The sequence below is a fragment of the Carcharhinus amblyrhynchos genome, chromosome 20, assembly GCF_965287045.1.
Source record: "Carcharhinus amblyrhynchos chromosome 20, sCarAmb.v2.hapA, whole genome shotgun sequence".
Taxonomy (NCBI): Eukaryota; Metazoa; Chordata; class Chondrichthyes; order Carcharhiniformes; family Carcharhinidae; genus Carcharhinus; species Carcharhinus amblyrhynchos.
In genome coordinates, this window is record NC_137343.1 from 28,754,547 (window position 1) to 28,769,528 (window position 14,982).

A 14,982-nucleotide genomic window follows, 5' to 3' on the forward strand; every position below is an offset into this window, starting at 1 on the left:
TCCTTACACAGACAGCCCACTTTGTTAGCCCAGACACAAGTGTAAATCAAAATCACTGAGAGTCATTTTGTCATTGATCAGATTCTACATTCTATCCATAGTCACTGCCACCTGCATGTTTGGAAAGGAATGATCCATTGACCTGTGCCAGAAAACTGAATTACTCACTAAACAATTCCCTTTCCGGAAATTGTAGCCCAATCCTCTGCATTTGTCTGGCTGGCCGATTGCCAAACCCTCCGAAGTGAATACCATGATAACAATGAAGGGGTGTCATGAATACTTGAAAAGAATGGTGCACCTGTATCTCCAAACCACAATATTCAGAACTGATATTAATATGAGAGAAATCTAACAAATGACAAACATACTTCATTTTAGTCATAGATAGTGTGAGTGTCAAACAATACTTTGGTTTGTCACAAGCCCAATGTTACCAAAAGAACTAAGTTTCGCAGATCGGCACTGGAAGCTGCTGTTCTCGACTTACACCGAAACCGTGAAGTCAGAATAAGAAACATGCGTTAATTCGTTATAATCTTCATTAAAAGCTTAGTTGATTGTGTGACAGCGGAGTATGGAGAGAATGCAGCAAAGAGGACAGAGGTAGGTACTGATTTGATTTATTACAGTCCCATGCATTAGTGTACAGTGAAAAGTATTGTTTCTTATGTGCGATACAGACAAAGCATACTGTTCATAGAGTACATATGGGAAGAGGAAAGAAGAGGATGCAGAATGTAGTGTTACAAGCATTTTTTTGATTTAATTTGATTTACTGTTGCCACATGTATTGGGATATAATGAAACGTATTGTTTTTTGCGCGCTGTATCAAAATGTGCCATTCATAAAGTACTTAGGGGAAAAGAAAGGAGAAAGTTCAGAATGTGGTGTTACAGTCACAGCTAGGTTGTAGAGAAGGATCAACTTAATTACAAGATAGGTTCATTCACAAGTCTGATGGCAGCAGGATACAAACTGTTCTTGAGTTGGTTGGTACGTGACCTCAGACTTTTGTATCTTTTTCTCAATGGAAGAAGATGAAAGAGAATGGCTGGGGAGCATGGGTCCTTAATTATGCTGGCTGCTTTTCCAAGGCAGCAAGAAGTGTAGTTGGAGTTGGTGGATGGGATTGTTGTATTGTAACTCAGTTATGAAATATTAAAATTTAGCTTAATTATTATAAAGATCCAGATTCCCAATTGACAAAACTGCAGTTACAAAAATTGATGGAATATTAGAAAGGGTGATTGAGTATTACTTTTTGATGAATTTTTAAGCAAGTGCTGAGTTAGGGAAGTTTCCAGTAAAACTTTTAGTTACATGCCATTACTAGATACTGAAAAAAATCAGAAGCAGTGACACAAGGCAATCCTGAGTGTCTTCTTAATTGTAAGGGCAATAATTTAGGTTTAAAGCATAATACGTCAAATTCATTGAGAAAAGGAAATACTCAAGGTACAGTTTTAGACTGAACACATTTTACTGCAACACAGGGTTATTAAATATCTGGGGAGACAAGCTTTTATTTGTGTCAGGTGGAATATTCAAAGGCTTCTCTGTTTTTGGCAGGTCTACATCTTTGGCTAATGTTTTGATGTGGATTTTGCAGTCCTCGTCAGTCAGGGAGATGGGTGATAACCAGCCCATGCTGTCAGGCCTTCCCACTAGCTGGGCTGACAGTGATGCAGGGAGCATCGCTGCAATGAATGACCTGTGGCCAACAATCACATGCACAACAATGCCCTTTAAAACACCGTCATAAAAGGGCCTGGTTGTGTAGATGGTCCGGGTAGGTTCGAACTCGAGAGAAATCCATTTTAATCCCCTTTATAAAATGAACCTAGAGGTGGACATGAGGAGTCCCCCTCTCTTTATTTCTTTCCAGATTGGGAACAGTTGAGTGAATATCGCATTAGACTTTTACAAATTTTCAATGAATGTACCTCCTAAAGATTTGTTGACACCTCAGGATGGCAGAGGGTGGGGTATTCTCAATCTGGTTTGTTTTTTTTGAGGCAAAACCTTTATAACTCTGACTCTTGTTAATCAGCACTGTCTACAATTGAAAAGGCTTTTACTGTATCGCTAGAACCAAAAGGAAAGACTTATAGGAACAGGAGTAGACCATCCAGGCCCTTTAGCCCGCTTTGTCATTCAATAAGATCATGGCTGATCTGTAGCCGAACTCCATGTATCTGCCCTAGGCCCATATCCCTTGATATCCTTGCTCAATAAAAAATTGTCTATTTCAGACTTAAACCTAACAATTGAAGCAGCATCCAGCACAGTTTGAGGAAGATCTTTCCGAATCTCCACCACTGTCTGCGTGTACAAGTGTTTTCTAACATCTCTCCTCAATGGCTTGACTCTAATTTTTAGATTGTGGCTCCCCAATTCTACAACCTTCCACCAGTGGAATCAGTTTATCCTTATTCACCTTGGCCTTCCCTGTAAATATTTTGAAGACTTCTTTCAGATCACCCTTCAACTTTCTGAATTTGAGAGAGTAAAGGCCTAATTTGTCTAATCTCTCTTCGTATCAACCCCTGAAGTCCAGGTTTCATTCTTGCAAATCTGCATTGAACTCCCTCCAGGGCCAAATCATCCTATCTAAGGTATGGTGCCCATACCTGCTCACAGTACTAAGTGGGGTGTAACTAGGGTTTTGTACAACTGCAGCATAACATCTGCATCCTTATACTTCAGCCCTTTTAGATATGAAGGCCAGCATTCCATTGGTCTTCTTGACTCTTTTCTACACTTGTTTGTGGCGTTTTAAGGAGCGATGCACCTGAACCTCCAAATCTCATTGGACATCTGCTAAATTTAACTTATGACTTCTAAAAAAATAACCTGATCTACCCATTCTTGATCCAAAATAGAGAACCTCACACTTGTTTGTATTAAAATTGCCATTGCTTGGGCCATTCACCCAATCTATCAATGTCCTGTTGTAGTTTTATGCTGTCTTCAGCACTCTCTACAATGCTGCCCTTGTATTGATATAGTGCATTTCATGGCCTCAGGGTGACCCACACTTGAGTGTTGTCACTGTAATGTAGGAAATTGGATCAGGAGTTGCTAATGGCAACGTTTAAATTCTAATAGTCAGTGAAATGCTAATGTTTCAGCAATTGTGGAATCAGCTGCTAAGTTTTCCCAACTTTATAAAGTTAACGAATCTTGATGTGACAAGTTGGTGATACAGTGATAGCTTGTAAAGCCGAGGGGCTGGGGAATCCTGTGGGAACTCTCCTGACTTCCCGCTGTGATTTAGGTGGGAGAAATTGGACTTTCTAGTTCTGATTCTTGTGTGCGGTTGGGATTTTAGTAGGGGGTCTGGAGAACCCTTATGGGATTTCATATTAATGATTAAGTAACATGTCCAAAGAAGCTTTGAATACCAGATTAAAATCCAACCAGATTCGAAGTTTATTCACTGCTGATCTTTCAATTCTCTAACTAATTTAGAGAGCAATTTCTCAGACATCATTGAGATCAGTTCCTTTCTAACCTGATATGTTTGCTGTAACCCACTTTAGGTGCATCAATAGGCATCTGCATGAAGGATACTTGAGTCAAATTGTAATGACTCCACTATATGTCCTGACTATCATCAAATAACAGTGTGACCACAGGTTACTGGCCAATGCCATAGCTTATTTACACGTATTTACTCTTCCCCGGATCACCAGGGGAGCTGTGATTACTAAGCTTGAAAAAAGGCTGCATTGTAATCATTATGTATGAAGTCTGATCCAGAGACTAATAAAAGACCACAAGGTAGATGAGAGTAAACTAACTGGAACTGTTTATTAACACGTCTACTCTCTCGCACAGCCAGCATGAGACTGGCAAGGCAAGCTCCACCCTGAGCCCCGGGTCACCTGACCTGTTCTCTTAAAGGGGCATGCCCCAGTAGACATTACATTCATGTTACTTTCTGCACTGATATTGTCACAGCCAGCTGGTTTTTCCTTGATTCTGTTCCATTTAAAGTTTTTCCATCAGAAGGTGACATTTGCCAACATTGCATACTCTGTGCGCAATGAAACCTTCTCATTGTAATTTCTATAAATTCATCTCAGTGAAGAAAATCCTATTGCGGGCTGGATTACCTGGCTTTACTGATCTTTTAAAATTACAGTTCTTAAAACTGGTTATTGCATCAACCAGCCTGTGCCAGTGTATTGCAAAAGGCCATTTAGCCTGTCTTTGACTATTTTAATATGATGAAGCCCATTGTGTATATGGGATAATTGTGCACATAATGTCACTATATTCACATTACGGAAATGTTCCTTTTCTCTCTGCAGCCCTCTCTGGATGATGCCGGTTAACTTTCCCTTGACACAAACACCTGCTCAAGGTGTCTTTAGGTGTCAGATACTGCCCTCTAGTGTCAAGATGCAGTTTAGCTGCCAGATAACTTCCTGATCCAGAGTTCATTGACAATTCAGTGGTTCAGTTAAAAAAATAAATTGTTGCTTACTTGCACAGCACGCTCTGAAAATGCACTTTAATCACATTTAATAAATACTTAGAGAAAATGATTATTCTTCTAATTAGCCCACGATCCTTAAATATTTCATGGAATCCATACAGCGCAGAAGGAGGCCATTTGGCCCATCCAGTCTGCAGTCACACAATCCCACCCAGGCCCTATCCCCATAACCCCATGCATTTACCCTAGCTGGTTCCTCTGGCACTAAGGGGCAATTTAGCACGGCCAATCCACCTAACCTGCATATCTTTTGGCAAATATTTTAATTCACCCGGTTGCTCCTGGCCGATGTGAGGGTTTTGCTTTAAGGTTACGGGTTACATCAGACAAGCGTGTGTAGTGGTGATTGTGTGAAGATCAACCCTTGTCTTATTGTTATTGGTTGCTAGTCGAGGAGCCTGGCTGGGTTGCGATGTCTGCGTTTCCTCACGCTATCTAATATTATTACTTACAGCTGGAGGATCAGAACTATATCATGGAGCAACTGAAAAGGGAATTGGCTGCAAGCAAGGAAGAACTGTCCACCATCCAGAGCTCGCTGCGGAGCTCTGAACAGGTACAAGCAAGTGTGTAACCAGGAGCGAGAGTGACTAATGGAAATGCTGCATTTTATTCCTCCTGCTTTCTTCCCACGCACTCCGGGAGGTGCTGATCATACTACAAGGCCATTGCCTCCCCAGGTGAAACTGGTTTCTTGGAAATTCTCAGTTAAGGTGTTGGTTCACTGCAAGATGGGTCAATTGTGAATCTCAATCTTTAAACTTATGAAAGAGTTTCATAGAATCCCAAAGAATCATCGAATCCTATACAGTTCTATAAATTCTTGACATCTGTTGGCTATTGTTTAATTGTGATTCTGCACAGTATAGTGTTGGCAGGTTGTGTGCATGTGAGGGACCATGCCCAAGCCTTTTCCTACATACACACACATTCCACCAAGGGGCCACTGGATAGCAAGTTGGAGCAGTGACTGTAGGTGTTTTCTCTCCTTTTTAGCTCAGGGTTACAAAGACTCATTGAATTCCCCCATCATCAGCCCTAGGCAGCTCGGAACTAGAATCTGTCAGTGATTTTATTGGGGTAGTACGGTGGCACAGTGGTTAGCACTGCTGCTTCGTAGCCAAGGACCTGGTTTCAATTCTGGCCTTGAGTGACGGTGTAGAGTTTGCATGTTCTCCCACTGTTTGCATGGGTTTCCACCAGGTATTCCGGTTTCCTCCCATACTCCAAAGGTCATGGAATTATAGAATCCCTACTATGCTGAAGAAGGCCATTTGGCCCATCAAGCCTACACTGATAACAATCCTACCCAGACCTTATCCTGTAACCTCACGGATTTACCCTCCTAATTCCCAAGACACTAAAAGCCCGATTTTACCATTACATCACGCCTGTTTTTGGGCGCAGAAACACGGTGAAGTCCGGCATGAGACCACTAACCCAATCCACGCCCATGCCCACGTTACCGAGGCCTGGGAATGGATTTAAATTGAATTAATGAACTGCCTGCCTGACCTTATCAGCATTTCTGCCTTTATCATCGCGTTCGTACGTCCAGATTTGGCGCGAAACAGGCCTGCCTGGCGAAGGTCTATTTTGGGTGCTCCAGCTTCTGAAGAGGTAAGTTCAGAGCTTCCAACGGCTCTCTGACTCAGATCAGTGATGGGGGTAGGGAGGGAGGCAGGTCAGATCATTCTCTGGTGAGAGGGGGAGGAGGAGGTGGGTCAGATGGATCTCTGGTGGAGGAGGGAGGACAGATCACTCTCTGTTGGAGGGGTAGAGGGAGGCCAGATTGTTATCTGGTGGGGAAGCGGGTCAAATGAATCTCTGGTTGCGGGGGAGGCCAGATGGATCTCTTGGGGTGGGGGTTGGGGGGGGGGGGGGGAACAGCTGTCATTCTGCGGGCGATCGGGAAGAGGGAAAGGGGGCAGAGGTTCGCGATCGGTCTGGGAACCAGGGGGTGGGTGAATAAGGGGGGAAGTTGTGTTGTGGGGGTGATGTCTATGGGGAACTATGTTCCCGGACCACTTTATCCGCTTTTTGCGGCCCAGGAGCGACGAGACAGTGGTGCGATTTTCGAATTTGTTTCTCAGTGCGCATGCGGAGTTCAGAGGTCCCACAGCTTGATTCAAACTCGTGTGTTTTTTTCAAGCTAATGGGGGCTCCTGACAACGGGTTTCCAAGTCGGATCTGAATTGCGCCCAGATTTAGCACTTAGGGCCCGATTTTACCATTTTGACTCTAAGGGACAATTTGGTATGGCCAATCAAACTAACCCACACATCTTTGGAGTACAGATGTGCAGATTGGGTTGATTGGCCATGCCAAATTGTTCCTTAGTGTCTCAATATGTATAGGTTAGGGGAATTAGCGGGGTAAATATGTGGGGATTATGGGGATAGGGCTTGGGTAAGATGGTCTGTCGGAGAGTCAGTGCAGGCTTGATAGGCCGAATGGCCTCCTTCTGCACTGTAGGGATTCAATGATTTTTTTGATACTCTTTCATAAGTTTGGAGACTGAGAATCACGATTGACACAATTGCGCATGAAACCAACACCTTAACTGAGAATTTCAAAGAAACCAGCTTCACTTAAATCATACAGTTACCCCTCAGAAGGTCAGTCTGAAATAGCTGTGGGTCACCAAAGAATGACCTCTGTCCGAGATCTTCTTGTGTAGTTCTCCAAAGTTCTTTCCATTGATACATATCTTCTGTCTTCCTTTGTATTATATATATGTGTAGTAGTAATCAGAATTTGGGGCTTTGGTTGCAGGCGGGCTCTGAGATGAACTCTAGGCTGCAGTGCCTTGAGGCAGAGAAGGATAATCTAAGGAAAACGGTGGCTGCGAAGGAGGCAGAAGCATACGCCCTGAAGAACACGATTCAGGAGAGAGAAACGGCGATGCGTACCGAGAAAGACAAGAGTTTGAGGGAGCTGGAAGAACTCCAGGACAAATTTATGGAGAAGGTCAGAATCCATAGTGATGATTATTTCAGCATTCCATTGGTTATATAGGCATCAGCTGTGGCCCAGTGACCCACTTTTCCCCTCGGTCATGGGTTCAATCCTCAGTCCAAAGACTTGAGCGCAAAATCCAGGCTTGGGTGCGGAACTGAGAGACAGCTGCTTTGCCTGGGGTGCCACTTTTCCGGTCCAAAAGATTCCATGGCACTATTTGAAGGAGAGCAGGTAAGTTCCTTGCAGTGTCCTGGCCGATGTCAACCAACATCACTAACAACAGTGAAATCAATCATTTTCTTTATTCCTGTTTTTGGGGGCTTGCTCTGCATAATTTAGTTGCTGCGTTCCCTAAGTTAAAACACTAATTGTGCTGAAAAAAAAAACTTTCATTAAGGGAGAATTGCGTCATGGCATCTTGAGGTTGTAAAACATTCTCTGTATGTACGCAAACTCTTTATTTCACATTGATCATTTTTGTGTCCAAACTCTGGACTAGCTCATCATCAAGACCTGAGTCTGATGGTGCAATAAACTGCAAATGCCTGCCATCAGAAACAGAACAGAAAATTAGTCGGTATCAGTAGAGAGAATAGGCAAGCTAATGGCCGGAATTTTATTGTCCCATCCGTCACGGGAATGGGAGCGGGAGAGGGGCTGAACATGGAAAGGTCTGTTGACCTTGGATGGGATTTTCAGGTTTCCAGATGAACGAGGCTGTAAAATCCGGCCCAATGTTTCAGATATGGGCCGCTGAGAACAGAGGGGAATTATAGATGAACAGCATTTTAAAAACATCTGTAAGATAGGAGGGATACATTCAGATAGGAGGATGAATGGAATAATCTGTGAAGTAGGTCAGTAAAGTGTTAAACAATGGGGAAGCAGCACTGAGCAAAGCGACGGAACTGCAGGCTGAGAAGTCTCTGATAGATTTTATTCTAAGGTCTTAAAGATGTGGTTAATGCGGTAATAGATGCATGGTGTTAATTTTCCAGAATGCAACATATTAGCATAGATAAAAGATTGGTGGACTGGCAGGCAGAAAACAGAGAGTATGTATAAATGGCTCCTTTTCTGATTGGCAGAATGTGACAAGTAATGTCCTGCCTGGGTCTGTGTTGGGGCCTCAACTTTTTACAATTTATATCAATGACTTGGATGAGGGGAGTGAAGGCAAGGTAGCTAAATTTGCGGATGCCACCAAGATAGGTAAGAAAGTGTGTTGTGAAGAGGACATATGGAGTTTGTACATGGATATATATAGGTTGAGTGAGTGGGCAGATGGAGTATAATGTGGAAAAATGTGAAGTTGCTTACTTTGGCAGGATGAATAAAAAAGTAGGAGTTTACTTAAACAGGGACCGACTGCAGAATTCCAAAGTGCAAAGGGATCTAGGTGTTCTTGTGCAAGAATCACATTGAGTTAGTATACCGGTACGGCAAGTAATTAAAAAGGCTAGTAGAATGCAGTCCTTTATTATGAGAGGAAATGAACCAATGAGTAAGAATGTCGTGTTTCAGTCACAGGGCAGTGATGAGACTACATCCCAAATGCTGCGTGCAATTTTGGTCTCTTCATTTAAGGAAGGATGTAAATGCGTCGGAGGCAGCTTAGAGGAGGTTTACCAGATTGATACTTGGAATGTGTGGGTTACCTAATGAGGAAAGGTTAGACAAACTGGGCTTGTTTTCACTGATGTGTAGAATAATCAGGAGTGACGTGTCTGAAGTATGTAAGATCCTGAACAGTATTGACAAGGTGGATGTGGAAAGGGTATTTCCTTTTGTGGGTGAGCTAGGAGGCATGGGGTTTAAAATTTTGTGTCACCCTTTTTAGGACAGAGATTCCTCTGAGGGTTGTGTGACTTTGGAACTCTGTCTCAGAAGGTGGTAGAGATGGGCCATTGAAATTTTTTAAGGTAGAGGTGGTTAGATTCTTGTTAGGCCAAGGAACCAGAGTTAACCAGGGAGTGGGAATGTGGAATTCGAAACACATATTGTTCAACCATGATCCAGTTGAACAGCAGTGCAGGCTTGTGCAGCCGAATGGCCTATTTCTGTTCCTATATGGTATGTTTGTGTTATTGTTAGACAAGAGAAGGAATAATGAAAGAAATTGGAACTGCAAGAAGCAAATAGTTGTGGGAGTTAGGGCACGTAAACACCGCAGAATGCTTTTCTTCCATTTATGCAGAAAAGCCAAGAGCTGCTCACCATCTGTCGATTTGTGTTTTAGGCTAACCGGGAGAAGACGCTACAGCAGAAGCTTCTCGATGATCAGTTCAGCCTGGTCCAGGGAACCGTAAGCGAAGCTGAGAACATCATTCAGGACGCAGTGGCAAAACTTGACGATCCACTGCATATTCGATGCACCAGTTCACCAGGTCTGAGCCCTGCCGTCAGTTGCTAAGAACATAAGAAATAGGAGCAGGAGTAGGCCATCTAGCCCTTCGAGCCTGCCCCGCCATTCAATAAGATCATGGCTGATCTGTTGTGGCTCAGTTCCACATTCCCGCCCTCTCCCCATAACCCTTAATCCCCTTGCCTATCAAAAACCCATCAACCCGCGTCTTAAAAATATTTATCGAGGCAGCCTCCACCACCTCAACGGGCAGAGAATTCGAGATTCACCACCCTTTGAGTGACGAAGTTCCTCCTCAACCCCGTTCTAAACCGCCCCCCCTTTATCTTGAGGCTGTGCCCCCTAGTCCTACTGTCCTTTCTGAGCGGGAAGAGTCTCTCCACCTCTATCCTATCCATCCCATTCATCATCTTGTACATCTCAATGAGATCTCCCCTCATTCTGCTAAACTCTAACGAGTACAAGCCTAGTTTATTCAGCCTCTCCTCGTAGCTCAACCCCCTCAACTCTGGTATCAGCCTAGTAAACCTCCTCTGCACTCCCTCCAAGGCCAAAATATCCTTGTGTAAGTGCGGCGACCAAAACTGCACACAGTACTCCAGCTGCGGCCTCACCAATGCCCTATACAGCTGCAGCAAGACCTACCTACTTTTATATTCAATCCCCCTCGCTATGAAGGCCAGCATCCCATTCGCCTTCCTGACCACCTGCTGCACCTGCAGGCTGGGTTTTTGCGACTCATGCACAAGGACCCCGAGGTCCCTCTGCACCGTCGCCTGCTGCAGTTTTTCGCCACGTAAGAAATAGTTCTTCCTACCATTCTTCCTACCAAAGTGGACCACCTCGCACTTGCCAACATTAAATTCCATTTGCCATTTCCTGGCCCATTCGCCCAGCCTATCTAGATCCTTCTGCAGACTCTCCACACCCTCCGCGCAATTTGCCGTTCCCCCAATCTAAATACCTCGTCTTCATCACCTCCATCATGTGGGGCTTTGTTAATGGGTGTGCACGGAATTGGGTTTGGGGAGAAAGAAGTGGTTTCTCAGCCAGCAAAATAATTCCTTCTGGGAATGTAAGAGGATGTTTAGATTTAAAGGGATGTCGTTTTGAGTAGAAATTGTGCATTACCAAGTGCTGTTTGTTTGGATTAGAACAGGATTCTCTTGTCGCCTTCCCTGGTCTCTTGAGCTAATGTGGCTTTACAGTATATCTGTAAGGCTGAAAATGATTCTTCACATTGCATCTCCTCCTCATGTTCCTGCACACAAACATTGCACACTGCACTGGCTGCTTTTGGGAAGTTTAACACAAGGAGGAGTTTGCGCTTCAGAAGGGAGGATTGAGTAGTACAGTGTGAAGTTGTGGGAGGGATGACGTACATTGTCCCACAGGATCCATCACTCACTAAAACAAATCACATGAAGCTTTGATAGGATGTAGATGTCTGTCCAATGTTTTGCTCCTTTCACATGCTGTCGTTTAGCTCAGTTGGCTGGATGGCTGGTTCATGATGTGGTGTGATGCCAACAGCAGGGGTTCAATTCCCGTACCAGGCCAGGTTATTCATGAAGGCCGCACCTTCTCAACCTTGCCCCTTGTCTAAGGTGTGGTGATCCTCAGATTAACTCAGCACCAGTAAATGGTAAAGTCACCATAGTCCCAGATGTCCACTGGCTGCTCTCCCCCTCAAAGAGAGATATAAAGGGACACAGTTTCTCAAAGGGGAGAACAGCCTATGGTCATCTGGGACTATGGGATCTTTTATGCACTGTACTCATTGGTAATAAAAACAGAAAATACTGGATAAACCCGGCAGGCCTGGCAGCATTTGTGAAGAGAGAAAAAGAGTTAACCTTTCGAAAGATTAACTACGTTTCTCGCTTCACAGATGCTACTATATCTGCTGAGCCTTTACCCACATTTTCTGTTTTTATTTCCTATTTCCACTTTTTTTTATTTTACTATATTCAGTAGTAGCTGTTTCCATATCATTCCAGCAGAATATGTGTGTATGACAGGGCACCATCTGCTAGGTGCTGCCAGTCACTATTACCCCATAGATAGTAAACTACAAAACTCTCTCACACCTACACTGAGTGACACAGAACCCGAGTAGCCACATTTTCCCTTGAATTCTTTCCGCTTCTTTCTGGAGCTAGCTTCGCAGTATTCATTTGTCGGGAAATATCCAACTCACATCTTGAAATTCCTCATGGAATCAATTAGCCCACCACTTCATTTTATCTTCTGCATTATCAGTTACTAATTATACAGCCTAATTAAGTTTACACTTCACTACTGCAGTCAGTTAGAATAAGCAGGTCAATTACAATTGACAATGTTCATAGATTCAGCGTGTAATATTTTATGGTTTACTTGCTAGTAAAAAGCACCTTATTTTCCAAATCGCTGTAAGTGATGCCACTGGAGATCCACCAGTGAGAAGGTTTAATAAAACTGACTTGGTGTCTATCAGTTCCACTTTTTCCTCCCAGTTCTTAAAGTTTATTTATTAGTCACAATTAAGGCTTACATTAACACTGTTGTGAAATTTCCCTAGTCACCACACTCCAGCGCTGGTTCGGTCTATGTACCTAACCAGCACATCTTTCAGACTGTGGGAGAAAACTGGAGCACCTGGAGGAAGCCCACACAGACACAGGGAAAACGGGCAAATTCCACACAGACAGTGACCCAAGCCGGGAATCGAACCCGGGTCCCTGGCACTGAGGAGCAGTGCTAACCACTGTGCCATTGTGCTACCCCTGTGCTCCTGAGGTTTCTTGTGTAGTGAGGTCCTAGTTGCGGACTGGTACCTGTTGGCCAATCCAAGAAAAACTGAGGTCCACCAACTAACATGAGAGAAATCAATGGAGGCAAGAGAACACAATGAGAACAGAGCTTTAAAAATGGCTTCTGTGGCCTGTTTGGGCTTTAATGGTAGTTTCAAATAGACCACAGTTTGCACAGTGCAAATGTGGGAGTGCTCTTTAACCTGTCCTTTACTTGATTGCATGCATTCTGTCCAGGTCTAAGGCAAGTCGAGAACTAAAGTGATCTGATCTTTTCCATTACTTGCAGATTACCTCATCAACAGGGCAGAATCTGCCCTCGAATCAGTGAGCTTGATGCAGCAAGGGCATTCCGAGTACTTGAAGAACATGGCAGGTATGGTTACCTCAATCTCCGAGACACCACACGCGTCTCATATTCTATAAGGGCAGCATTTAATAATTTGGCAAGTTGATAATTTATCCTGAAGGCAAGTAACTCCCATGCTCTTCTCCCCGTTCCCTGCGGCTGCTGCAGTGTGGTTCCCTCCCAACTGAAAGGGTGGACCATATGCCTACTTCCAATGGTCTATTCTGACCGCTCCACCTTAAAAGAGAAATCTATCATGGATGCTTTATGTAGAGCCCCCTCCCCTAATTACATCCTGCTGCTGTAAGATTAGCAGATGCTGGTCTTCCAACAGTGTCTACCTTGATCACATTGTAATAACAGTAGCCTATTCCACTATGGCAGCCATCACATTGGATCTTGGGAGCTGTATGTAATAACTCCACGGAGGCGAAAAGTCCCATCACCAAGTTACTTTATTTACCCCATACATCTGTACACAGCCAGCTCTCCAGTAGCTCCCTGCTGAATGCAGGCTGGGAGTCTGACACACCTGCTTTAAATAGGGAGCATGAGGCTCCCTGACTTAACCATCAATTCGGACTCATCCAGCAGTTCATACTCTAGCAAGCCAACCTCATTAGCCTGGCTGAAGTCATCACACTGTAATAACTGAGAATCCTATTTCACCTCCACACAAGGAGCGGTTAACCTGAAGCAGACACATGGTGGAAGCAGAGCCCTCCCTGGTCTGTAAACTTCAGTCTTAGTCCAGGCAGTGATTTAGTCACTCGGCAACCCAGCTACATTTTCGTATAAATCCAAAGGAAGTGTCACAAATACTTTGTGTAACCTCATAATAAAAATAAAAAGCTGTTCCATGGTAAATTACAGGCAGAAAAGAAGTCTCCCATTGATAGTTTTTCTACAAATATCATTCCTGAACTGTACACAAGTGTACGGTCCACATCTGTGATTCTCTGTATAGCACACAGTAATAACCAATTCCGATTTGAGATACTTGAACCGTAACATTCACTTTGCCTTTCCCCTTCAGTGACCGATTAAATCTCTTTTCCTTTGATCCTGCAGATGCCAGTAGCCTCCTGCAAGCACTCACTAGGTTTGCACACCTGACTGCAGACACCATTGTAAACGGCAGTGCCACGTCGCACCTGGCTCCGACTGACCACGCTGACAGTAAGTATCGAAGGCGCACCAGCTCCTGGAGTTAATGACCAAAACAGTCAGGAAGAGGCGCTGATTTCATCGACCACTTTCTGCACTCGCCAATCCTGTCCACTGATCCACTTCAAGTCACGATGATGTCCGCTGGTTGAATCACAGGGTAAATGTGGGAAGCAGTCGGATGAACTAAGGTGAAAACTGCAAATATTCAAATCAAAAGGTAGATGAGAAGAAAAGCGGAATACTGCAGACGCTGGAAATCTGAAATCTGAGCAGAAAATGCTGGATGGGCTCGGCAGGTCTGGCAGAATCTGCAGAGAGAGGAACGAAGTTAATATTTCATCAGTTCTGGTGCAAAGGCACCAATCAGGAATGTTAACTGCAATGTTAAAGATGCAGCACTGGTGGGTGCAGCTCCAACAACACTCAAGAAGCTTGACATCATCCAGGACAAATCACAAACTTACTGGCACCATCGACTGCCTTAAACATTCACTTTCTTCACCAGCCATGCACAGTGGCAGCAGTGTGTACCATCTATAAGATGCTCTGCAGTAATTCATAGAATCCACAGAACCCTACAGTGCAGAAAGAGGCCCTTTGGCCCTTCGAGTCTGCACCGACCACAATCCCACCCAGGCCCTATCCCCGTATTCCGACGTATTTTACCCGCTAATCCCTCTAACCTAAGCATCCCAGGACACTAAGGGGCAATTTTAGCATGGCCAATCAACCTAACCCGCACATCTTTGGACTGTGGAAGGAAACCAGGGCACCCGGAGGAAACCTACACAGACACGAGGAGAATGTGCAAACTCCACACAATGACCTGAGCTG

At 44.1% G+C, this 14,982-nt stretch overlaps 1 protein-coding gene across 1 annotated transcript in view; it reads left to right on the plus strand.

The window, feature by feature from the left end:
* Positions 1-14,982, plus strand: part of hip1ra (huntingtin interacting protein 1 related a) — a 165,250-nt gene that overhangs the window by 129,137 nt on the left and 21,131 nt on the right. Inside the window, 5 exon segments of the mRNA XM_080208802.1 lie at positions 4,963-5,064; positions 7,284-7,478; positions 9,709-9,856; positions 12,919-13,005; positions 14,050-14,157. Coding sequence (XP_080064928.1) covers positions 4,963-5,064; positions 7,284-7,478; positions 9,709-9,856; positions 12,919-13,005; positions 14,050-14,157 — 640 coding nt within the window.